The sequence below is a fragment of the Pelecanus crispus genome, chromosome 1, assembly GCF_030463565.1.
Source record: "Pelecanus crispus isolate bPelCri1 chromosome 1, bPelCri1.pri, whole genome shotgun sequence".
In the NCBI taxonomy this organism is placed as follows: domain Eukaryota; kingdom Metazoa; phylum Chordata; class Aves; order Pelecaniformes; family Pelecanidae; genus Pelecanus; species Pelecanus crispus.
Window position 1 is genome coordinate 83,630,908 of NC_134643.1, and position 25,042 is coordinate 83,655,949.

The 25,042-nt window shown below is 40.5% G+C and overlaps 1 protein-coding gene across 8 annotated transcripts in view; it reads left to right on the forward strand.

Annotated features, from left to right (window-relative positions):
• Positions 1 to 16,620: 16,620 nt before the first annotated feature.
• FAR2 (fatty acyl-CoA reductase 2) overlaps positions 16,621 to 25,042 on the forward strand; it is an 83,025-nt gene continuing 74,603 nt past the window's right edge. For all 8 annotated transcript variants that reach the window (XM_075716360.1, XM_075716376.1, XM_075716368.1 and 5 more), the window contains exon 1: positions 16,621 to 16,809. In XM_075716360.1, coding sequence (XP_075572475.1) covers positions 16,621 to 16,809 — 189 coding nt within the window. The remainder of the gene's footprint in view (positions 16,810 to 25,042) is intronic.

The window sequence follows — 25,042 nt, forward strand, 5'->3', positions numbered from 1 at the left end:
ACATCAGTAGCCACATCTGTGTTAGCAGAAAACTGCTGCCAGAGAGCAAGCGGCCTCATTTTGACAGGGCGTTGGCTATAAGGCTGAGCACATACGTAGATTGGATGCTGCACAGAAAAATCTGGGCGCATACCTGACTTCATCTGAAACGTGCCATATACCTTTGCATATGTATTCCCATACCTCTCTGTGCTACATGAAGCTATGCTAATATACCGTTTGCAGCGTGGTGTGGTCTTGTGCATTTTGAGGACAGGTAGGTATTAATCACCCCAGAGGCACTACCACTAGGTAGGCTGTACGGCTTGGCATTTCGAGGGCGAGGATCGTTGAGGTGGCAGGAGGCTCACTGGGTGCTGCTCCACAGGGGTGTACTTCATGAGCCACGTGAAGTCAGCACACATATCTCGTTTACGGGATGTATTGCTGGGTCTGTAACTAGCCTAATTTAAGATTATTGCAAAATTTAAACTGTGGGTTGACTTCAAGAGGACTGTGTGGGATTCCCTGGAAGGAGGTAGAATTCCTTTATCTTACAGATCATGGTAGGATGAGATTTTGGGGGGAGGGGGTGAAGCCAGCATTGCAAAATTTGTGGATATTTTTCTTTACCAGATAATTAAGATTTTCACCTTTACTCAGTCACTGAAAAAAAAAGAAAAGAAAAAAGTAACGAAAAAACTTTATTCGGTGTAGGAGCATATAAATTTTGAATGCAGGGCTTCTTAAGGATGAGAAGGTAATTTGTGATCCAGAAAAACACATGTGCGCTAATTTGAACCTGGCACTGATTACAACAGGATTATTCAAGTGCTTTAAACTTAGCTCAGACTTTTCTTGAAGGTTTAGAACCAAATCATCATTGAATTACTTCTTTCCATTTCCTCCTTGCATTTCAGTGCACAGAGGATGTATTAGATGACATCAGTACAGCCTGACCATCCTTTTCTGATGCCGCATGTGTTTATTCAATGCTAGATGATTTTTAACTTCTATAAATGTGCCTTGTCATTTCTCATCAGCCTGTTGTCTAAATATTGGAGAAGGGGAGAAGAAAAATATCGGTCCCTGTATGTGGAAAGGGAAGAAAATTTTTCTCTGCACCAGTATGTGCCAGCCAAGAGGCATTTTCTATTTACATGTTATTGTCTCTTCTTTCTGGAGAAGTGTGTTTTAAAGGCTCCCAGTGCTGCAAAGCTCTCTGCTGCCTCATTATTCAGAGCCACTGATGTGCTGAGCAAAGTTCCTTAACGCAGCTTTCAGTAACTCCAGGGAATTCTCTTTAGTTTCCTCTTCCTGCTCTTTTCCCTTTATCTGAAGAGTAAATGTTTGTGTTTCTGGGAGAACTTTGGGCAGAGAAATCTGCAGACTGTGCTGCCCATCTTCTACAGAAACCGAGTGAGGAGACTGAAGGAGTGTATTTTCCTTACAGTTTGTGAGAAAATCTAATTTGGAAGGGTATTATTTTGGTCTTCTGGTTTGGCTTCTTCCACATACAATTATAATTTCCCTCCTGAATCCACAGTTTGGTCTGTATGCTCTTGAATGAGAGGAATAACTGCATGACCAAAAAAAAACCCTAACAAAACCCCAAAATTCACCAACCCCCCTACCCCCCCAAAAAAAACCAACAAAATTTTTTTAAAGACTTTTTTTATTTACATATACACACAATACCGATGAAATTGCAGTGCTGCAACAACTATTTTGATAAAATCAATGTATTTTACAGCATTTATGGTCTTTCTTGCTGTTGTGCTCTTTGGCTTGTGAAATGGAAGTTACTTCTGATCCCTGTTCTAATATGACCTAAAGAGTTTCAAAGAACTGAACACAACACACAGAAAGAACAAAAAAGTGGCAACTTGGCACTACATCATTAACTCTAATTCATTAACAGTTCCTGTGAATTACCTTGCTTGTAATCATGGGAATAATAAAATACACATCTATTTGTTTCTCTGGTGTATTTCAGAGATCATTAGTTAATGTGTAAAAAACAGGGTATGAGCAAATACACTAATACAATAGAAGAAAGAATTTTTAACAGCAAAAGGGAGGGATAAACATTGCTATGCTGTGTTTGCTATATTACTAATTTACATACACCAATCTAGAAAAAATATTTCCATTCCGGTAACTTCTAGGTGACTCAGCTGTGATCAGAGACCTGTTCTGACTGGTACTATTGCACTTGCATAGTTCCTATCCCAGAGGGCTTGGGATGAAGCAAATCTGTAATCTTTGCTGGAGATACATATGTTTCAGAATATTAGATCTGTCTCTGTATTTTAAAACAGCATACTCAGGCTCGCTTAACATTTGCTTTTTAGTTTTATTTCTGTTTTCTCAGTCTGTTTATCCTGATAGAAGAGGGAGAGATGTACTAATTAGAAGACTCAGAAATCCTTAAAGCCATCTGATGAGGATCAGGAGGTAGTAGAACATAAAGGATCCAGATAATTCTGCATGGTAATGCACTGTAATGCACACATGGGATGTGGCCAGAAAAGTGTTTTACTAATTAATCTTGCTTTTTCTTAATAAAGCACTAAAAATACTGTTTCTGCATAAGGCAATGAAGAATGTTCAAGTCTCTCCATTTCCCTGCAAAGCAGTTATCGTTAGCTGACATTAGTAACAAATAAATCAAGATTTCAAAATGGCAATACAAGCTTTCTTCCTTCCCCACCAGAACAGGATTCTTTGCATTATATTTGACCTTTTGCTTTGGTCTCTTTTGCCACATTACTGAAGGACAGCGTCCACCAGCTGAAGAGTAACTGAACTCTCAGAAATTAAGTAAAAGTTTTATTTAGTATCAAGAGTGCAATCAGTTGAATTATGAAAGATTTTGTGGAAATGTTCTCACTGTTAGAATGAGTTCTGCTTGCTCATAGCTGGGTTTCAAGTAAGGGAAGAGCTGATGGGGGGTAGAAAAAGAAGTTATATTTATCAGAGCAAATAAGACCATAATTTCTGTGTTTTGTTGGTACCTTCTTGTGAACTGTACCTTTAAACTTTATCTCAAAATATTATGGCATTGGCTTGTTGCATATGAAGATCTCTTAGGAACTGGTAGTGACTAGCATGTCCAGAAATGAGAGGCGCTCAGTCCATTTCCTACTGAACTAGCTCCTGCTTGAGAAAAGCCCACCTTCTCTGCAAGTTTTGATTGGCACCTGTGTTAGCAGACTCTGTTGCCAATTAGCTACAGCATGCCAGTTGGCAAATTCCATGAGAAGTATAAATTTTCCAAGGCACATGAGGAGACCCTTGTAAGTTGTTTTTCATTTCTTTCAGCTATTGGTTTCTTCTTAGTCTTAAGGAAACTATTTTTTGGAAGAGTTCAGTTTCCACGTCATCAGCATTGAAGATCGCTAGGATATGACCCAAGAGCAATTTGGCTCAGTGCGTTTAGAGATCACAGAACTACTGTAAGTTTTAAGCTGCTGTGGGTAGTTCTGGGTGTAGCCAGGTGAGGAGGTCTCTTGGGTTTGCACACTTGGTTCATTGTGAGATGCAGGCCTACTGGTAGAAGCTGAATGGGAAGTCCTCCATAAGCAGGATGACTCAGATACTAATTGCAGAGAGTCCTACAAACTCTTCTTTTTGCTGCTCTCTTGCCTTTTCTTTTTTTTTTAAAAAAAAAGAAGCTACATTTTGCAGTCTCATCTTTCTGTTGGTAGCAGTTAGCATCCAAGGTATGTTCACCCTCAGCCTACCCATGCTCAGTAGATTTCCTTCAGTTTCCCACTTCGATCAAACACAGGTTTACTCTGTTGAAAATCCTAGCAGCTACCTTGGAGCCACCTATTAATACACACCGCTTGTTTTCATATGGCTAGCGAACCTTCTGGCCTAGCTGGGCTGCTTCTGTATTCCCTGTTCAAGTTTCCAGAGAAGGAGGCCTTCTTGCTCATGCTGCCTGCATGCTGTGTTTGTTGATCCCATGAAGAAAACCTCCTGAACCCTTAGGATGACATTTGCTGTCAGAAGGGGCAGAGGCAAAAGAAGTAGTCTCGTTGTGCACTTGTAGCCTCTGAGGCTTTCATCCCCTGGCCCCAAGCTATCCTACAGCCTCGGGAGCAGCAGCAGCAGCAATCAGCTGTGCATTGTAACTCCACGCTTCTCTCGTCTTGCTAGAAGCAATAGATCAAGGACTAAAGAGGTCAGGAGTGCATCCCCACAGGGACAGTCACAGACAAAGCAGGGGAAAAGTCTACCCAGAATGGTGAGGTGTAATGGGAGGCGGAAACACCGCTGAATCCCTCTTAAATGCCTTCTGTCTCACTGACTTCTATCTTAAGAACTAGGATGCTTTATATTTTTTCTATATTATATATATAAAGTCTAATTTTTTTGCTGTTGCATTTCCTCACCCTCCCTTCAGAAGCAGGCAAGCCCCACACTGTTGTCTCCATTGCCCACCTCCCAGTGCTCCACGTGTGGGTCCTTGTAGGAGGAAGCAGCTTGCTGGTTTCTCCTCGCTGTGGTGTCTGTGCATTTCCAAAGGGAGAATGAGATCTTTGTCAGTCAATCACATTTGCATACCGAGAATCATGACATGGCAGCATCCTGCCAGAGCGTGAAACAGCAGCAGCTCTGCTGCTGTAGCTGCTGTAGTACACACTCTTACGCTGCCTGTGCAAGGTCGTTATTTTAGTGCCAAGGGCCGTGGCAACAAATATATCGGTGTATCACGGTTCAGATTCAGGTAGTGTCAGAATTGTCTTCAACAAAACAGGGGATGCAGGGAATTATTGGAGAGCTGGTCACTGCTGCTGGTGTTCTGGCTTGCTGCAAGAATAAGCCAGCTAGCAGCATGCACTAAGCAGCATAAAATTCCCTGTGGACTCCCTGGAACAACACAAGCTTTGGCTGCATTCCTTCCCTGTTCCTGAAGGGCTTGATCCTGCTCTGTCTCTGAAGAACTTCACTTGGCAGAAGAATTTTGCATAGCAGAAGCCTGTCCTATTTCAGTAGCTGGACAGAACAAATGAGACTGCTGCTGTTGTCTGATGGTTTGCTAGGTGCCATCAAATGCTCTAAGCGTGAACAATAGAGAAACGTGGGAGAAATGAAAAAAAAAAATTTCTTTTCTGTTTGTATTTAGCCTAGGTTTTGGTGCAATGGTGAGGTAGATGATGTACAGGCAAAACTGCAGTATTTCCATTGATAATGTTCTCTTTTAGGTTTCAATATAAAAGGAAGTCTTGATGGTTTCTTAAATCTTTGGTTTGAAAACATATACGTATATTTATATATGCTTTGCTATGAAATTGATAGTATAGGCTCTCATGTCCATCTGGTCATTCTTTTAAGAAGACTCCTCTTGGTGGGAAATATTCCAAGCATTTTTGTCTTTCAGCCCCATCCAAGGCAAGAGTAGGGTTCTAGCCTGCTCTTCTTAATAAAACCTGAATACAGAAATGCTCAAACTGCTGAGCTTACCTTTCGATTGGAAAGAAAAATAATTACAGTTATTTAATTAACCTTAAATCTGAGGGTGAACACAGCAGGTAATTTTTTCCACTCTGTTAGATCTGAGATCTAAAGTGTGAAATTTCATTTTAGCATGCTGTCACAGGACTGCTAGACTTCTTAGTGTAGTCACCACAATTTTCTGTTAAGCAGCATACACCATGCTACTATATTATCTAAGCTCATGAAGAGGTTTCACTGACAACATGTCAAGAATTTCTCAGCTGATAAGTAGTTTCCTCTTTCTTATAGGGGAGATATTAGCAAATTTGGACATTATAGAGGGATGGAGGAAAAGGAATATTTGTTCTGTTACAGCTTGTAAAAGTTTACAGTAAGAGGTATTCTCTAGGTACTAGCATGTAAAAGATAGTTGTGGTCTTGATGCCCCAAAAATGGTTGCTACTCAAGGAGAAATTTTCTATGCATGTGTGCATGTACACACACATACATGCATACATATTACTAAAGAAAAGTCTTCTTCAGTAGAAGCCTGTATGCTTTGGAAAATCCAGACAAATTGAATAGGGGACTCTAAGGTCATCAGAAATGGGAGAGAGTAAATGTGTGTATGTTTGAATCCTTACAGCTTCCCCCCCCAGCTAGTATCATTCAGTCATTTATTAAATATTTTGCATTTGTTTTGGAGCTTAAAAACACAAATATATATGTATTCTGATAAATCTGCCCAGGAGCACAAAGCTACTCATCTTTTTATTTGCATCTTCCACTGGACATAGCTGGAAAAAAGTTTCAATGATAGGAAGGAAGCATGGCTTAGACAAGTGTTCATGTTTTCATAGTCATTTGAGGGTCATCACTTTGACCATGTTCCTGGTACATTGTACTCAGTTTCTTCTTTTGTTGTTTTCCACATTTTTTAGGTTTTGTTGTGAAAACACTTAAATGCAGTTCCACTTGATTTCATTAAGACTTCTAAGTATTGTGCTTATGTATTTACTTGGCAAGATTGCTGGATGGAGTTACAGTAGAAGAGGGAGAATTAAGGGTAAAGGAGGAATTAGTCAAGAAGGTAGTCTCTCCATCATTACACGACATAGATTTACTTACTAGATAATGCTCTACTTGGATCAATATTGCTGCTGACTCAAACTCTTGAGTGAAGACCATTCTTCTTTGTCGTGACAGTGCCTTTGTGAAGAATGTTGTTGCTGTAATCACATGAACATTTGCATTGCTACTATCAATCACTACTTTTTTATTTGTTACAGAAATGCAGGCAGTTTTTAAATACTTTCGGGTTTAGTTACCCAGTCTATTTTGAGGCCACTAAGGGATGCTTCTCCATGAGTGCTGGAATGTAGAAATCAGTGGGAAGGTAGCAGTCCTGCTACTGCTGGCCTTGACAGCAGCTGTGCTACTTGGACTGTTCCAAAAGTAGGGCTTGAAAAAAACACCAAAACACTTCAGCCTCCTGTTACCCTCAAACTGTATGCAGGTATTCTTAAACTGGATCAGTCATAGAATCATGGAATCATTTAGGTTGGAAAAGACCTTTAAGATCATCCAGTCTAACCATTAACCTAACACTACCAACTCCACCACTAAACCATGTCCTGAAGTGCCACGTCTACACATCTTTTAAATACCTCCAGGGATAGTGACTCAACCACCTCTCTAGGCAGCCTGTTCCAGTGCTTGTCAACCCTTTCAGTGAAGACATTTTTCCTAATATCCAATCTAAACCTCCCCTGACACAGCTTGAGCCCATTTCTTCTTGTCCTATCACTAACTACTTGGGAGAAGAGACCAACACCCACCTCACTACAACCTCCTTTCAGGTAGTTGTAGAGAGCGATAAGGTCTCCCCTCAGCCTCCTCTTCTCCAGGCTAAACAACCCCATTTCCCTCAGCCGCTCCTCACAGGACTTGTTCTCCAGACCCTTCACCAGCTTCGTTGCCCTTCTCTGGACACACTTCAGCACCTCAATGTCCTTCTTGTAGTGAGGGGCCCAAAACTGGACACAGTATTCCAGGTGCGGCCTCACCAGTGCCGAGTACAGGGGCACAATCACCTCCCTGCTCCTGCTGGCCATACTATTCCTGATACAGGCCAGGATGCTGTTGGCCTTCTTGGCCACCTGGGCACACTGCTGGCTCATGTTCAGCCGGCTGTCAACCAGCACTCCCAGGTCCTTTTCGTCCAGGCAGCTTTCCAGCCACTCTTCCCCAAGCCTGTAATGTTGCATGGGGTTGTTGTGACCGAAGTGCAGGACCCGGCACTTGGCCTTGTTAAACCTCATACAGTTGGCCTCAGCCCATCAGTCCAGCCTGTCCAGATCCCTCTGTGGAGCTTTTCTACCCTGAAGCAGATCAACATTTCTGCCCAACTTGGTGTTTCCTAATCCAGCTCTTCCCACAAATGCTGTGAATGATAATGCCACTATTTTTGATGAGGGCAAGAATAAGTGATGGAAAAGGCCAGAAAATCTTTAAATACTATGTTAAGACATGCTAGATGCTAATAGGAAGTTATTAACTGAGATCTCGAAAAGAAAATAAATATGCCAGACCACTCTGTTGTCACAGAGAGATTCATGGATCTTTGACTTAGTCACAGAGAGACCTCCCTTTCGCAATGCTAAGATGCAGTGTGATTGGTGTATAATGGGTATGGCAAGGGTTTTGATTCAGGGGTTGGGGAGAGGACTGCTGGTTGTAGAGATCCCAGTTAGAGGTAAAGGAGAAAGCGCAAGGTGATAATGGCTGTGAAGAGTGAGCTGGTGGAAAGAGAAGGGGAAGGATGGTCTGCAGAAATGCTCTGGTGTAGGTTATCTGCATTTAATTATGCTGAGGCAGATTCTAGTCCTGATCTATGCACAGCACCTAAGCTTTGATCCTGTAACCTGCTCAATTGTTTTGCAACAACTAGATCTGAGTGAGCGCTGCTAAAAAAAAAGGGAGAGTGGGTACAGATGCTGACCTGTGTGATACAGAAAGGAGCCTGCAGAAGCTGCTCTTTTGATGTCTCTGGGGGCTACTGTTCTTACCAATAGGCTAACTAAACAGGGGTAGGGCAGAATACGTCCGTATTCGAGTTACTGAGAAATATTTGTTCTGCAAAATCCCATATGTAGGTATATCCTTAGAACAGTTGCTCCATCTTAGCTCTAAAACACTTATAGGCTTGTTGTCATCAGTTTTAGAGAGAGCATAGTGAGACTGAATAGGTTTCACTGAAAAATCAAGAGGCTGCTCTTGGGCTTCGTTACATCAGTGGCCCTTACACTTCATTCATTCTCCTCAGTCATTCTCCTCTAATTCTTAAAGGTGGTCGAACAGTTCGAACTACTTAGGAGAGTCAGCTGATCTGTGAAGCTGTACAGGTAATGCTTAAGCAATGACCAAATCTTGAAATTCAAGCTTTTGCCCTACATCTGGGTCTTGGCTCTGTGGGCAGATCTCTAGCCCAGAAGCCACAACTCCCAGTGGTTTCCAAAGGGTCGAGAGCTTCTGTCTGCATGTCGTGTAATGTTAAGCAGTTCGCAGGATCTGGCTGTGCATGCTGCTCGTTGTCTCTAGCTCTTAATTATGCTGTCACACTGCACTGTCTCTTTAGATTTAACTGTTATAAATTGAAATGGATTGCAAAACTGGTGTCATTTTTCAAGTCATGAAGGGTTTCCGGGAGCAATGAGAGTTTCTCCTTGCTTGTCTCTACTTGGGTGTGCTGTTATGGAATTGAGTTGGTACTGTTGGCAAACAAAAAATGATTTGAAATATATTAGCTAGAGAAAAGTGATTTAACCTTCAGGCTGCTAGCAACAACATTTATATTCGGTGTAAATTGCTTGAAGCAAAATCTCTTTTGTAAAGAGGATTATCATCAGGAGTTCAGTCTGGCTGTAAATGTGCCCATCCTTGAAGCACAGGATTTTATTTCTTTGAGCTGTGTTAGCATCTATAGTTCCCATATAAAGGATGGATTATGACCTTCCTTTTAATTCTGTAGCTAAGTGAGGGAAGGTGCATCTTTGCCAGTTTGTTATTGTTGTTAGGTTGTTAGTGCGATTAAATAACTATGGAAGTTTAGCAAACCATAAGGATCTTTTAATTTGTCCCTAGAGCAGCCATTTTAACATCCTCTTTGTGTCATTTTCTGCCATCTGTAAAATCTCCCCTGCCTCTTCCCAAACATCATGTACCACGCAAATCTTCAAGTGCCTAAAGGCCTTTGAAAATACATTATGTAACTTCAGTGCATCATGGTTGGTACTGTCTGCTTGTTCGTTTTAGCAGTGCTGTTGTCAAAAATGTTGTGCAGTGTTGAACTACAGCCCTTTTCCATTCTGAGTCAGTTATTTATTACTGAAAATGCAGAAAATATTTTAAATATGAAGGCTCAAATCTAAACTAATTCATGTTAATTCCAGCTGAAACGTTGGTCATTGCAGTGGAACTACCCAGATTGTGGGTTTGGCCCAGTAAATCAAATCAATGGAGTGACATAGCTTCCTCCCAGTGTTACCCAGAAGCCAGGAGTTAAGTCACTACGATGAAAAGCAAGTCGCTACTTCAGCTATTGCTAGCATGCATGGTGTGGGACTCTACTCTGTGACTCCAAGATCCGCAACATGCTTTATTACTTCCAGATGTCCTGGGGCTAAAAATAATCTGTGAAATCTCTGGAGCAGAACCTGGTGCTCAACAAAACCTTGACATCCATATAAAGCATCTCAAATGATAGAGCATGCACAACTAATGCCCCTGCATACACCTGAGACTTCAGTGTAGAATTGATGGATGCTGTTATATACCATGTTTGTATTGCAAGCACATAAATGAAACATGTAAATGCTTATTGCATTTTCCTTTGTCTTTTTGATTTTTATACTTCAAGCATGGAACAGAGCATGCTCTTACTGAAGGAATCAGATGGTTGGAAAGTTCCTTTGTTTCAGAGCGGACTTTGCTCCATTGCTCTTACTGAAGGAATCAGATGGTTGGAATGTTGCTTTGTTTCAGAGCGGACTTTGCTCCATAGGAGGTGGTGTGCAAGTGTTGAACTTTTAACACTATTCCAGGTTCTTCATCCACGCACATGCTCTCCTTGGATTATACCAATTTGCTTCAAACCATACAATTGTTGTATAAGCGTTAGCGTTGAAGGAAAACTGCTCGTTGTTCAAGTATCCACCTCTACTGGCCACCAAAGTGAAAAGATCAGGTTGTTCTTCAGGGCTACACTCATAATCATGGGATTATTCACTTGGTGATGATTAACTAACAAGAAATTATACACAAATGCTTTCAGGCAAAGAACACATATTAGAAAGAATTGTTTTTATATATTGTAATTACATGCGTAGTTTGTGGAGTCTCTGTCACGCATCCTGGCGGAGAAAAAAAAGAAAAAAAGGAAAAGAATTATATGAAGATACATTGTTCATGCATCCCTAGTGTTCAGTCCATTTTATACTCAGAAAATAATTAATAGATTGAGAAAGCAAACTGATGAGATTGAAATAGTTTGTGACCACTTTATATTGCTTCTTCTGACCTCAGCTGTACAAGTTCTCTGAAGCAACAGAGGAATTTTTCTTTCTCTGCATGTCCCAGGTTAATTACTGCTCCTCCAGAATCCTCATTAAAGAAAATTGTCTTATGTATGATTGGATATTTGTACCCAAGAGTAAAAATTTATATTCAGAAAGTGGCCAAAATTTATTTTGTCTTAAAGGACTCTTGTTGTCTGTATTTTTGTTTTAAAAAATGTTCTTTGTTATTATTAATTGTAATTTTAGTTGAAGCTGGTTCATTACATTTAATATGATGTCTAAAAGGCTCATCTGAGCAGTCTGACCCTCTTGTTTACAGAAATTACATCCCTGCATAAAGCTGTGAAAACACACCAGATATGAGAGAACTCATGAAAACCAAACTAGGTAGAAGGGATGCCAGAGAGGCCATTTGTGAATCTAGATGTATGTTCACAGGCATACAGTCCTTTGCTCTTGCACACAACTAAATCTCTTTTGGTTTTTTCCTCCCCCTCACCCCCTTTTTGTGCTGTTGAGTTGAAAAGGTAAATAGCTCAACAGATAAGCTTCTGAAATATCTGCTGTCCTAGTTGAGTAGGGCATGGAAATCTTAGCAGTGGTCCAAACTGTAGTGAAATATTAACCTGCTCCAGTGTACCCATCCTTCATTGCTCATGCTCCATTTTGCCATCTCTTTGTTAACACCCTGCAGCCATGGACGTGCTGTGGGCAGCAGCAGTAGGAGCAGTCAGTGAGGTTCAGATACACATTTCCCTTCCCATTGCTATGGCTTTGATAGTCTAACTCTTGGCATACACCATTGTAAGCTGAATGCAGATTTAGCGTCACTGAAGTATGTGGAAGATGAGGACCGTGTATTAGTTGTTTTGTGGAATCATATCAGTGCAATTGTATCTGCTCTTGGTGGGGGAAAGTTCTGCTTTACTCTTCTGTTGGGGATATGAGGGTTTTCTTTTGCAGGAGCAAAGTATTAGGTTGGTAGGAATCCCACCTTTCCCTTTGCTTGTGCTTTGGCATATGTCCCTGACACAAGATCGTGGCTTTGTTTGTAATGCACTGCTATAGGTCGTCCTTTATGACTGATCCAGAGGAGATTGTTACAGGCATCAGTAGCAGAGCTTTACCCTTAAAGCAGCTTGTGTACTTGTGTCTGCAGAGATGCTCAGTGTGATTCCCGGCTGGCTGTCCAAAAGGTGTTTTTTTCACACTGTGGTTGGAGATGAGTCGGCATCAGTGAGATGTATACTGCTGCAAGGATGCTGTGTTCAGTAGTTCAGATGGCATCAGTGATCAGTTTCCTGCGCTGATTAGTGCCTAAACTGTCAGAGTTGCCTGTAATTAATCACTTGAACAGGGCTTCAGGAAGCCCTTTTGTGGGCTTTTCTCCACCATTCAGTGGCTTTCACCTCCAGTCAGTTTTGGAAGAGACAGGAACCTCAAGCTCTGAAATAGTCTTTATCCTTCTTCACCTCAATAAGGGTCAACTCACTGCAACTGCTGACCACGGTGCAGACTTCGAATGGTTTTCTCTTACCAGACGCTTAATCCCTTGCAGCTTAATTGACTGGGAAATAGTTAATGCCCAGTATTGACTGTTTATTCCTTAAAATGAAAAGCAAAGTGTAAGCTTCTGGAGGAAACAATTTTTTCTTCATGTGACTGAGTGTAAAAAGTCAAAAAGGAATGCATATGGTTCTTTGTATTTTGAAATAGACGTGCAAAGGGTCAGGCATTACTCTGGTTCCTTAAAATCTCCATAACTACTTCAGTACTTTCTTTACAAAGGCCAAGCAAAGTCAATTAAAACAGAGAAGATTAAATTCTGTTAGAAGATCACACTCTTAAAAATATAAAAAGCAAAGATGGTTCTGAAAAGTAAAAAAAGTCAATATTCCCTGACTAGGTTGAAAGGAAAATATCTTAGCAATTTCTGTAAGGGCATGTCCTGAATATAAACTGGAATCTGTTTTTGAATTTGGAACCTAGTGAAAGCCTCTTGAAATTTGCTTGGACAGTGGAGATTCAGGGATCTGTCTGCACGTAACAGATTGCAGCATTGTCGCTTTTGTGTCGTGATCTCACAATATCAATTTGTGTGTGCACATTAAGCAAATAAACAGATTTTCTTTGCTGATAATTAGCATGGCATCAGATGGGTGCAAGATTATTGTATTTTCTTCTAAAGCTAACTTAGGAAAGGGAAAGAAAAGTACTGCAAGGAGACACAAATCTGATCCCATAGTAAGCAAACGCCATCTCATTCCTCATGGCTTTTTAGCGTAGATGAGGCCCTGAGCAGCCAGATCCCACTCTGAAACTGGCCCTGCGAACTGCTGCTGCCTGACTTGGACTGCTTTATTATAGAAAATAGAAAGGATGTGTTTTTTCTTACCTTTTCTTTTAACCCTATAGGGTTAAGCCAATAATCAAGAGGAACAGTAAATTGCCTTAGAAATTCAGTTTTTCTGTGGCTGTGTTTATGCTTCCATTTTCATCATACCAGAATGGTTTGGGAGATGCAATTGTTTTCCTGACTTCTTTGAGACAAATATTTCAAGTGGTCTTAGTACATGGGGAAAACCTGTCAGTTATGCATGTGTAGTCCTTGCCAGAAATACTTAATGAAATCTGGCTGCATGGCTAATTTTAGGGACACTAATTTAGAGTAGTGTGATTTTTTTTTTTCTTTTTTTTTTTTTTTAACTGTTCTAGTAGGTATGGAACATCTGGCCAAAACAAATGAAGCCCCATTTGGATAACTCAAACAGAGAACCCAAATGAAATAACATAATAAATTGATATCCACATTTTGAAATCTTAACAAGTTATTCTTGCAGTAGTCTACAACTATAACGCAACGCACTAATGTTTACTGATGCAGGTTGGAAAAGTTCTGTACTACTGAAGTGTGGGAAAGAGAGTAATTCCTGTTAAACACTGTGGTAATCTCCAAGTCTGTGGTGCAAAGTACTTCATAAATATACTATTTTTCTAGCAGAATATTAGGTGAGGTTAAGTAGACATGATCTTCTGAATACGAGTTCAAATCAAGTATCCAGTGACTGGAAGTGTTCTTATATTTCATCTTTTTGTTTCCTTATGTTCAGTAGAATTTGTACGGCCTCTAGCGAATAAAGGACTTCTCTCATTAATTTTTCTGCTTTTCGGGGCATATGTCGTACCCAATTTCTTAAGTCTTCTGTCACCTCTGTCTTCATCTGGCTAAACTAGTATCTACTTTTGGACTTGCACACCAGTTCTGCAAGTTTCTGTCTTCCAGTATCACTCAGTTTTTCCAAACCTTAATGAGAAGTGACACTTTATTATAAATAAGTTAATTATCTAATAGTTTAACCTGTTTGTTTAACTTCCCAAATGGGCAGCGCTTTGATAAGCACAGGTTTTTAATAGACCTAGCCGAGCCTGCTACATTCATTTAAATCGTGATCAAGGCCATATCTGAAAGTAGGCTAATATCTGAATTCACTGAGCCAGAATACCCACAGCTATTAATTTGTAATACAGTGTCCTTCAGAAGTTTTTCTGCTTGACCTACTTTCTACATTGGATGGCACACCTGATGATTTGTTACGGATAAAGAAAGTTGGGGATTTTCATCTGTTTGATGCTGTGTACTGCAGTCCCAGGCAGCGCTGGAAAGAAGAACAATATTTTGTTGGGCTTGAGTCCCTAGTTTATGTGTTTGTGCTATAGCCCATTAGAAATATGCATTCGGTGTTTCCATGTAGCAGTACAGTGATTGTGAAAACTGGCAGATCGGTAGGAATGCAGAGTTGGGTCTGGGTAGATGCATCAGCTGTAGACCCAGATAGTGACAACACATTAACACAGACTGTGGATCGCTTTTCACTGTTGTGAGTGGTAACGCTTTGGGGATTGCAGCCCAGCTAAGCACATTCCTGAGTGTTGCAATGAACACAGTATACCTTGTAAGGGTTGATCCGTGGTGCTTCTCTTGATTCACAGAGCTGGTGGTCAATTTTCTGGGGTAAGATACTTCATTCCATCCTGAGGAAGGCGTGGGCTGTAGGACAAGCTATATTTCTCTCGTGGTCCCATGTGGTGAAGGGAATTTAACCTACCATCACATGTAGCTAAGGTTCTTACAGTACTTTAACTCGTTGCTGTTGTTCATTTCTGTTGGTCCAAGGCAAGGACTCATTATATAAGAAGTTTCTATATGAAGGCTTGCATTTTTTGCTCTGTTAGGCTACTTCACTGTCCCTGAATGGTTTATTAGGTTTCAGAAATGCAAAAGGGTTAGTGAGAACAGGGAATCTTTGCAGACTGCAAAAATGCAGCAGATGCTATATAATTTTGTTTTGGTATATTTGCATTTTATTAGCATGCAGTTGACTCATGTCATGCTGAGAAACTTGAAATGGCCAACAGAGACTCTGAAGCTTCTGCAGGAGGAAGAGATGTTTTTCTGGGGTACCTGAAGATCATTGTCCTCATTCTTGAATACTTGATTGACAGCATTCTGTTATCCTTGTTTCTTTTTGTTTCAAATTTAGGAGGCTTTTTTCAAAACATTTATTTATATTTTACATGATTCTCTCCCTTGCAATGGAAGTGGTTTGTGCATACTTCAAAGATAGGAAGTTGTTTTTTTCCTTCAGTTAGTCTAATAAGAGGTGCTATTCTAGGAGAATTCAGTCCAGCCGTGTTTGTCATTTAATCAACTTAGAGTTTGAATCAGGATGGCTGGGGACATGTAGGCCTGAAACCATTGTATCTAATTAAAATACTTAACTGGGACGCTTCATGTGGGAGCCTAGTCATGTCAGTCCCCTTATATAGTCAATGGATCTCCAAAGGGTAGTTCAGACAAATGAAGCTCTCCAGAGACAGCAGATGACATCTATGCTCCTTAGAGTTAAGTGGGATGAATTTTGGCCTTAACAGCCAGTAATGGGTGATGACTGACACACAGGAGCATGGTATTGCAGTCTTGCAGACCAATGTCATTGCATTGTATCTTCCATGAAGAAGAGTTTTCTTCGTGGATTTATTCCAAGCCAGGACAACAGGAAAAGGCTGAGCACATTGCAAAGTGATGGCCGACAAGAAAAGGAACTGCATGGCACAGTGGAATTAAAGTGGAAAACTTTAATTTGTACCTGCAGCATTTGTGAGGACATCTGTTTCTACTTTGTCTAGGGATAATGGCATATCTTCATGGCTGCTACTTCACAGTGTATGAGATAAATGCTATTCAACACTGCAGCGAGCATCTACTGCTAGGGGTCTTGGATAGCACAAGCTATGTTCTAAACTGTGACTGCTGGGTACAGCTATGGTATAAAATGTAGGATAAGGCTGAGCCTGATTTTTTTAAGCTTCTCAGATTAACCTTTTTAACTTTTGTGGCTTATTTTCATGATAAAGGCTTCTAAAAAAAATGATCTTTAAAATTGCCATTGATTGTCCTGATGTGAGCTGCTGTAGCTGACTGGGAAAGGTTATCTCAGACTGTAATTCCCAAATAATTAATCTGTGTCTTGACTCGAACACCTTTAAAGGTTTATTTCTGCATCTTCTCAGGTACCTCCCACAGGAAGTTAAAGGAAGGACAGAACAAGAAAGCACCATGTCTTCAGTCTCAGCTTATTACAATGGAAAGACCGTACTTATCACAGGAGCTACAGGTTTCATGGGAAAAGTACTGGTGGAAAAGCTTCTGCGCTCCAGCCCTGATGTAAAAGCAGTTTATATACTTGTCAGGCCAAAGGCTGGACAATCAATGCAAGAGAGAGTTGCCAACATGTTGAAATGCAAGGTAAGTTTCTGTATTTTATTCTAGAGTCTAATGTGAAATCCATTTAGCTGGGTGAAGCAGAGGACTCCTGTTATACTCAATTCATGAAGAACAAAATACCGTCTTCTCCTGTAACTTGTATATTTTTGTCGTGTCTAAAACAAACAATCAAAAAACTTGTACATGAATGAACCTGGATCTGTCTTATTTTGATAGGGAATGCAGGATTTTGCACTGTAGCAATGTAATTCTTCTTTTCTGTATTGCTGTTTGTCGAGAATTAATTTTTTCAAAAACATGTTACCTTAGCAAATTTCCTTTTTGCAAGAAGAGCAGCATTTTTCTCTCATCAACTAACTTTTTTCCTTCACCCACTTTCAAAACATATTGTTCAAACATTCAAAAATAAAATGGTGAGCCTATCACACTCGACTCCTTCCCCTTATTGGGGCATTAAGCTCATTTCATAAGACAAAGCCTAGTGGCAAGGTATAGTGGGCTGTGCATTGCTGCAGTACAGTAGGGCATCTGACATCTTCTGATATCAGCTCCAGTTTAACCTTACTTATGAAGCGATAAGAAGCTCCAGCTTAACCTTACTTATGAAGTGATAAAATAGTTGCATTTGAGAAGGGTGCGTTCCAAAGTTACTTGCAGCAGAACACAAAGGCTAAGACAGCCCTGTGAGTTGAAGAACAGACCTGTATGACCTCCACCCATGTGGCTTATTTCGGTGATGAAAACCAGATCTCTAGTGTCAAGAAGCCCTTTGCTGTATTGAATGTAAAGATTTGTAAGGAGATACTGCTAGACCAGTTATCTAGAGTGGACTTGGCCTGAAGACCTGAAGGTCCTCAGGAGCTTAGGCCAGTGGCGAGGTCATGAACTTGCTAGACTCCTCCAGCTATGATAAGTGCCAGAGTTCAAGCTAATGCTTACTGCTAATGTGAATTTGTACATAGCCGATGTGAAATGAGGGGAGGGGACATGTATCTTTAGAGTATTGGTCTAAAACTTTGAACACAGCTTGACTGGAAGTTCTACTGGAGTGGAGGACAAATAGGGCTATAGATAACTTATTTAGAGACAAATAGGTCTGGGAGAAGGCTTACGTTTTTCCTCCTAATGTTTTGAGGCATCAAGCTAGAAAATCTTAAGTATGTCCAGCAATAGAGTTGGAATTTTTTTGTGTTTTCAACAGAGGGTAGATTATTTTCCTGTTCAGGAAAATTTGTAAGTGATATAAAAGGAAACTGTCACATTGGTTGCTTTTTGCAAGTCTGTCAAGTGCACAATTTTCCATTACTTTTCCTTTCAATGAACATTTTTCAGCTGTTTCTATGGCTTTCATCGCTGAAGACTGTGGGTAATGGTTTTCATCATCAAACAACAAAATCCCAAATGTGGTGCGTTTGCATCTTTGTTTGCCTTTTTTTTTTTTTTTAACCCACGAAGAAAATGGCAAACCAGGCTATTTTTCAGGGCTTCTATAAGCTTTGTTTGCATTTTCTGTATGAATATTACTGGCTTATCTCTTTAGTTGGCCAGCACAGCTTAGTGGTGGTGTCAGCTGTAGGTGAAGTTCCCTAGTAGCTGGTTTATTGTTGCAGCTGTACGAAATGTACCCTTTTTTTTCCTAGCGTGTGTCAGCAGTTTTAGACATGCTAACAGCAAACAGGACTTGACAACCTCTCCTTGAACCTTTGACAGCCTCCTTCAATGTGTTTCAAGTGAACAAAAGAAGGAGGCAAGTCTCTAAGTTAGGTTGCTGCAGCCTTGAAAAGGCAAAAACTCTAGGGGTATGCTCAGAACTCACTCAGGTCCCCTCAAAGAAAAAGGCGTCTTTTTGATGTTTTTTTTAAAATAAAGCAAAAACACTTCCCTAAGGCAGAAACCCAACTCTTCAAAGGTTATTTCCATGTGTAAATGTTGACAGCCTTTGTTTTTTTTCTAGAAGTGAAACTATTAATTTCATGGCAGATGAAGAGGGCTAGAAACATTATTCTTAACATTCTTGCAGAATGTTACCAGTTAAGTTTGCTGTGTGTCTTTAAGCCACGTAGTCAGTCATTCACAATCTAGAGACTACACTTCCCGTTTACAGTTGGGGTTTGCATTTCCCAGTTTGGGAAACCCCTGAGCTATATAACAAATAAAAAATGCAGCAAAAGCTTATTCCAAGTCTTCAGGCAACATTTGCATTTGACATTCCTGATCATAATCTCTGTTGAAGAATGCATATATTTGAGTATGCACAGGAAAATTCAGAATAAAATCCCTTCCTTTTCTTTTGTGTACATATGTAATTTCTAATCTCTACTGTGTAATTATTCTTTCCCCCACAAACTGTTGGATTTAATGCAATACAGCATTTGTATCTGTTTTTAGGAGAAAATACTTTATTTCTACTTTTGTATTCTACCCTCTGTAATCTTCTCTACTGACTGATCACACATTCACTTTGAAAGTAACTGTTTCTCTTTTACATTATGCCTTGACCCAATACTATCCTGTGGAATTTCTCGTTTTCACACTCAGAAGGGAAGTTTCCCAGGAACCAGAGGAACAGAGAACAAGTTGCCAGCTTCTAAATATTCTAGACAAACAGACAAAAGTAGTATTTGGGATGAAATAAGATGAAAGTAGAGAAGCAGATTGGCAGGAATTAGTTGAACTATTTTCTTCAGGTAAGGTCCTCTGGGCACTCCTGATTTTTGGTAGTACTTAATATTTTGAAAGAAATTGCCTATCATTTTCCATCTCTCTTCATATATCTGTTAGCACAACCTGTGAAATTTTTGTGGTTCATATCACATCTACAGGGGTTTAAACATTGAGACATCACATTTATGAACTGTCTTGTTCACAGTGTGTACATGTGAATATGCTGGAAGATGACTCCTGTTAAATAAAAAAGCAGTTGTAAGTTATGAAAGGGCGATGAGGTGTGAAGAGGCAAAATGCCTTAGTTTGTGCTTTTAAAATGTTTTTTATCTGGAATTTTTGTTTACTCATTAGTTGATGGGAGGTATATATTTATCAGAGGTAGGAAATTGTTTCAAGGAGTATTTTTTGTTGTCTGATCCCTCTGTGTGCAGAAACAGGCAGGAATGCTTGGAGGGATTGTCTCAGATTCCCTGGAGAGCCGATTGCTGGGCTAACGCTGAGTCACTGGTGGTAGCTTTCACATTGTCCCAGGGAGAGCAGAGCTTTTTCCATGCCCTGTGTGCAGTGAACCAAGGCTGCTCACTGCTGCCAGGCTGTTTCTCAGATCTATTTGTTCAGTGCTCCTAATTAGGAAGATCAGTCAAAGTTGGGAGTGGAAAAGACTTGTTAACGTCTCCAATAATTCAGAGGGAAAATGGGGAGGCTGTGAGGCTGCTGAAAGTGGGGAATAAATATTGCTGGGTGTGACCAGGAGTACTGTAAAATGCTACTGCTTTTTCATATTGTCCAACCACGTATAACCATTATGGTTAACCCTTATAGTTACAGTGGATGGTACAGATAGACCTCCTTCTCTTCCTTGCAAAGCTTTGTCTAGAATCACACATTATGATGGGACTGACTGCTGAAAACAGCAGAAGTCTAATGTTATCAGATACCTTTGTCTCTTCAGTATTTCCTTGTCAAGTGTGCTATGCTTACCAGCAAATATATGGCAAGACCCTCTGTTAGCCCTATAAATTTCACCAGATCATGCCAGATTTCTCTTTTTCCACCTCCCTTGACTATCCCTTTCTCCACTCCCTCACTCATGCATCTTGCTCATCACCATAAGCACTAAAGGTTCTCCACGCCAAACCAGTGTCACTCCCTCTGGAACAGTGTCCCCTAAATCTGCTGCGACCACTGCAATGGTGCATAGATCGGTACTTGGAACAGAGTAATGAGTTTTTTGGTTGATGGAACAGGATCCCACTTGCTCAGTAGGAGGTTTGGAAACTGCCAATTGGACTGAAACAGCTGAGGATGTTTTCTGTTTTGTTATTTATTTAGATTTGCCTCGCTTTTGTCAGTAGATTATTGGACGTAACTCTGGTATTTGTGTACCAAAGGAACAAATCTCTCATTTTAACAAAAACTTGTTTTTGTACTTGACCCCATGATTTGTAAACCGTGTGGTAGAGAGGAGCTAAATCTTAAGGGTGATAACATAACTGACACAAATGCAGGCAAGGGTCTCGAACCATTCTGTGCCTATTTCTGAAGCTAACACCATCTGCTGCCTTGTTCAGTTTCATTTCTTTCTCTTCTCCAATTTGCGTTCCTGTTTGAAGAAAGCTGGTAATGTTTTGCTTTATATATTATCAGCTAATAATCTGCTTCCTAGAGCACAAGGAAGGGCCAGTGAGAGAGCCAGTGCTTCCAGTAAAATAACCTTTATCACTGGACAAAAAAGAAGCCACCATTAGTCCTCAGCTCAAGACTTACTCACATGTCCCTGGTGTCACTTTTTGCTGTTCGATGTTTGCAGCCCTGCTGCTGCTGCTGCTACCCCTTGGCTCTACGCTCTGCTGGAACATGGGCATCTGGAACAAGCAAAGTGCAATGGCATTGCCCTTTCTGGGTGCTGCGCCAAAGCTGCAGCCTTGTATGGTGACAGCTCCTCCTCATTTGATGGCCATCCAACCCATGTCATAACTCAGGGTGTAGAATCTCACCTGTCAGCTTTCAGCTAAGCTGGGGGATCTGGCAGCCCTACCTACTTTTTCCTCTCTTCTGCATGCAAAGGCCTGCCTACCAGGAGGCTAATGAAGAAGCTGAGAAGCACAAAGGCCCATCTTATTATGAATTAGCATCAGCAGAATTTGGTTTCCTACACCTCCTTTCTCCTTTGCACTTGCACAGCTGTCAGCACAGACTGCATTCTGCAGAAGTGCTGGAAGGGCAGCTAGATGGAAATGGCAGGGGTGTTTTAATTTATTGTTTTTAATGCATACTCAGATGTCAGAGGAGAAACCATGATAAGAGGAAGAGGGAAGGAAAGGTGGTGGTTGAAATTGTGTCCTCCATTGCATCAGTCAGATAAATTCAGGCCGCAGTCTGCTGAAGAAGAAAGAACGTCTTTGTGTGACTGAGGCAATTCCCAGAGAAAATAGGCTTATTGCACAGTTTCATAGTAATAATGCAGTTTCCGTCACTACTTAGTATACATGGAAGCTGCACAGTAATTTAGAATTTCTCCACACACTGCATAAGTTGATCAGGGATGCAGCGTTATGGATTTATGGATAAATCTTCTTTGCTGTGTGTGTTTTGTTACACTTATATGTGATTAATGCCAGTACTGAAAATAATAATAACTATACTTTTCTGTATATGATATATTTGCTAAAAATTTCCAATGTGTCTGGTAAGTCTGATTCATATCGGTGCCCTTTTGCAGACTGAATCCCTTTGGGATACTTTAATTTATAATTGTTAAAATGGAGCAGCTCAGATTGACAGTCAGTTTGAAAACACTTGCATATTTGAAAACGCTGTGTTCATAGTCCTTTTTTTGGGACCACAATCTTGTTGTGTAAGGTTCTGTGTACATACAAAAGCAGGCATGAAAAAATTCTCAAAAGATGAGCCCTCATTTTTTTAATGAAGCTGGAAAGAAAATGTGGGTGACAGGATTATGATGCAATAGACATCCAGGGACAGAGAGGAAGCAGTTAAATAATGAGTTGGTGATATTGCTGAAGAAAGGACTTGTGTTTCGGTTATGAGAACTTACAATGAACATCAAGACATCCAAAAGGAGAGACATCAGCTAAGTTCAAAGATGGCAGAGAGGGAAGTGGGTCAGGAACAGAAGAGTAAGGGGATACGTTTATGGCATAATGGTGGCACCAGTGGAAATCTTAGTAATACAGAAAAAATAGTACAGATGCAGAAGATAAAAGGACTAATAAAAGGCTGCAGTAATAGGAAAACTTAGGAAGAGATCCTGAAGAAACAAGTAGAGGAAAAAAGAGAAGACGGCAGGTCTGCAGAGGTTATCAGAGATAACATTTGGAAAAAAAGTGTTTGTAAAAAGCATCAGAAGGCAAGTGTGAGAAGTAGGGCATTATCATTGGTGAAAGGGCAAGGGTCTGGAAGAGAACGGGGTTGAGAAGCTAGAGAACAAAGTAATGGAGAACTAGAAAATTATGTTGGTAGGGATGAGGGAGAAGAGGAAACTTTCTTTTCTGGTATTGATATATTATAAATTTAATTTGCCTTCTGCTGGCATTCGGGAGCCATAGCTATGCAAGCACAGGTCTTTGTCCAAGAAGTCTTTCAGTCTGAATGAAAAGCCTAGTAAGGGCACAAGCAGAAAGGGGAGAAGTAGTTTAGGGTGATCAGAGTGCCCATGGGAGTGAATCAATACCATGACTTTTGAATTATAAAAAGGGTCATGCCTGTTCTAAAGCCAAAACCAAAGCCTTGTGTCTGTCTTACAGCTCTGTTGAATTCAACATTTCTCCTATATTAAGGTGATCAGACAATGTTTTCCTGCTTATCCCAAATTTTGCTAAATATGTTAATCTTCACCGAGCTTTTAGGAGTATGGGAGAGGAGGTTTTAGGCCTCATTTAAGATAGCCTGCAAAAGAAGTCTTTCATCTTTCACTTAGATGTTAGTTTTAAATTTTTTTGTGGTCATTTACTGAAAAGGCAAAGTAATTTATTGATGAATATCTGTTGAACTACACAGAGGTTGTTCTCTACTCCTCAGTCTTAATTGTGTTGCAGAACAGAAGACGTTAAGTATGAGAACTGCCCATCCTGTTCTCTGCAATTCCTGAAAGTTATGCAGAACTAATACTTTATTTTGCAGAACAAGCTGTAAACACTTTCTTCTTCCTTTGGTCAGTTAAATTGTCCACTTCTCTCTTGCTCTCCTCCTGTGTCATGACATCATGTAGACATCCCTGTGGCCTGAGTAATTCTGTGTTCCTCAGAGTCTGAAAGAGGTACTGTTCTCCAGTTTCAGGGGAAAATAAAGTCTCCTTCTTGTCTGCTAATTACGATCAATCTCTGATACTGTCACATAGCTGATACTGTCAAATAGCTATCTCTAATACTGTCAAATAGCTACTGTACAGTAGCTATTGCAGGAAATTTTATCTCCTATTTTAATCAGTAGGGAATATGATAAAATCTCTGTAGTGTTCTTTATTATTTAAAAATAATAATTCTGTTCACTGAAATTTCAGCTAACCTTTTGTGAACTTGAAAATGCAGATCTTCTTCCTTTCTAGCTTGTTTTCACACTCCTCTCCCTGCATATTTTCACAGGATCACAGAATTGCTGACATTGGCAGGGACCTCTGGAGATTGTCTGGTCCAACCTCCTGCTCAGAGCAGGTCAGATAGACCCACTTGCCCAGGACCATGTCCAGCTGGGTTTTGAATATCCCCAAGGAGGGAGACTCCACGATGTATCTGGGGAACCTGTGCCAGTGCTCCATCACCCTCACAGTAAAAGAGTGTTTTCATATATTCAGGCAAAATTTCATGTGTTTCATTTTTTGCCCATTGTCTTTTGTCCTGTCACTGGATACCCCTGAGAAGAGCCTGGCTCCATCTTCTTGTTTACCCCTTTACTATCAGTTATTTATAAACATTGGTAAAATCCCCCTGAGCCTTTTCTTCTCCAGGCTGAACAGTCCCAGCTCTCTCAGCCTTTTCTAATAGGAGAGAAGTGCTTCAGTCCCTTCATCATCTTTGTGGCACCTCACTGGACTTGCACCAGTGCGTCCATCTCTCTCTTGTGCTGGGGATCCCACAACTGGGTGCTGCACTTCAGATGTGGCCTCACCAGTGCTAAGTAGCGGGGAAGGTTAATCATTTGGGCAGTTCTGCTGGCAGCTAAGTGTTGGGTTAATCAGTTCTGAAGTCCTTCCTTCTGAGGAGGAAAATCCCATCCATTAAATCTGGCTTCCAGAGCACTCTATAGATTCTCTAAACAGTAGCAATGGAGGCAGAAAAAAGCTGTCACCAGGAGTTTTAGAGCATCTTATATGCCATAGGCCAAGACTGAAATAATATTTTTTCTATCTGTATGTGTTTGGAACACAAATAAGTTGTGCTTCAACATAAGATTAAATAATCATACAATCATAGAATCATTTAGGTTGGAAAAGACCTTTAAGATCATCAAGTCCAACCATTAACCTAGCATTGCCAAGTCCACCACCAAACCATGTCCCTAGGCACCATGCCTACACGTCTTTTAAATACCTCCAGGGATGGTGACTCAACCACTTCCCTGGGCAGCC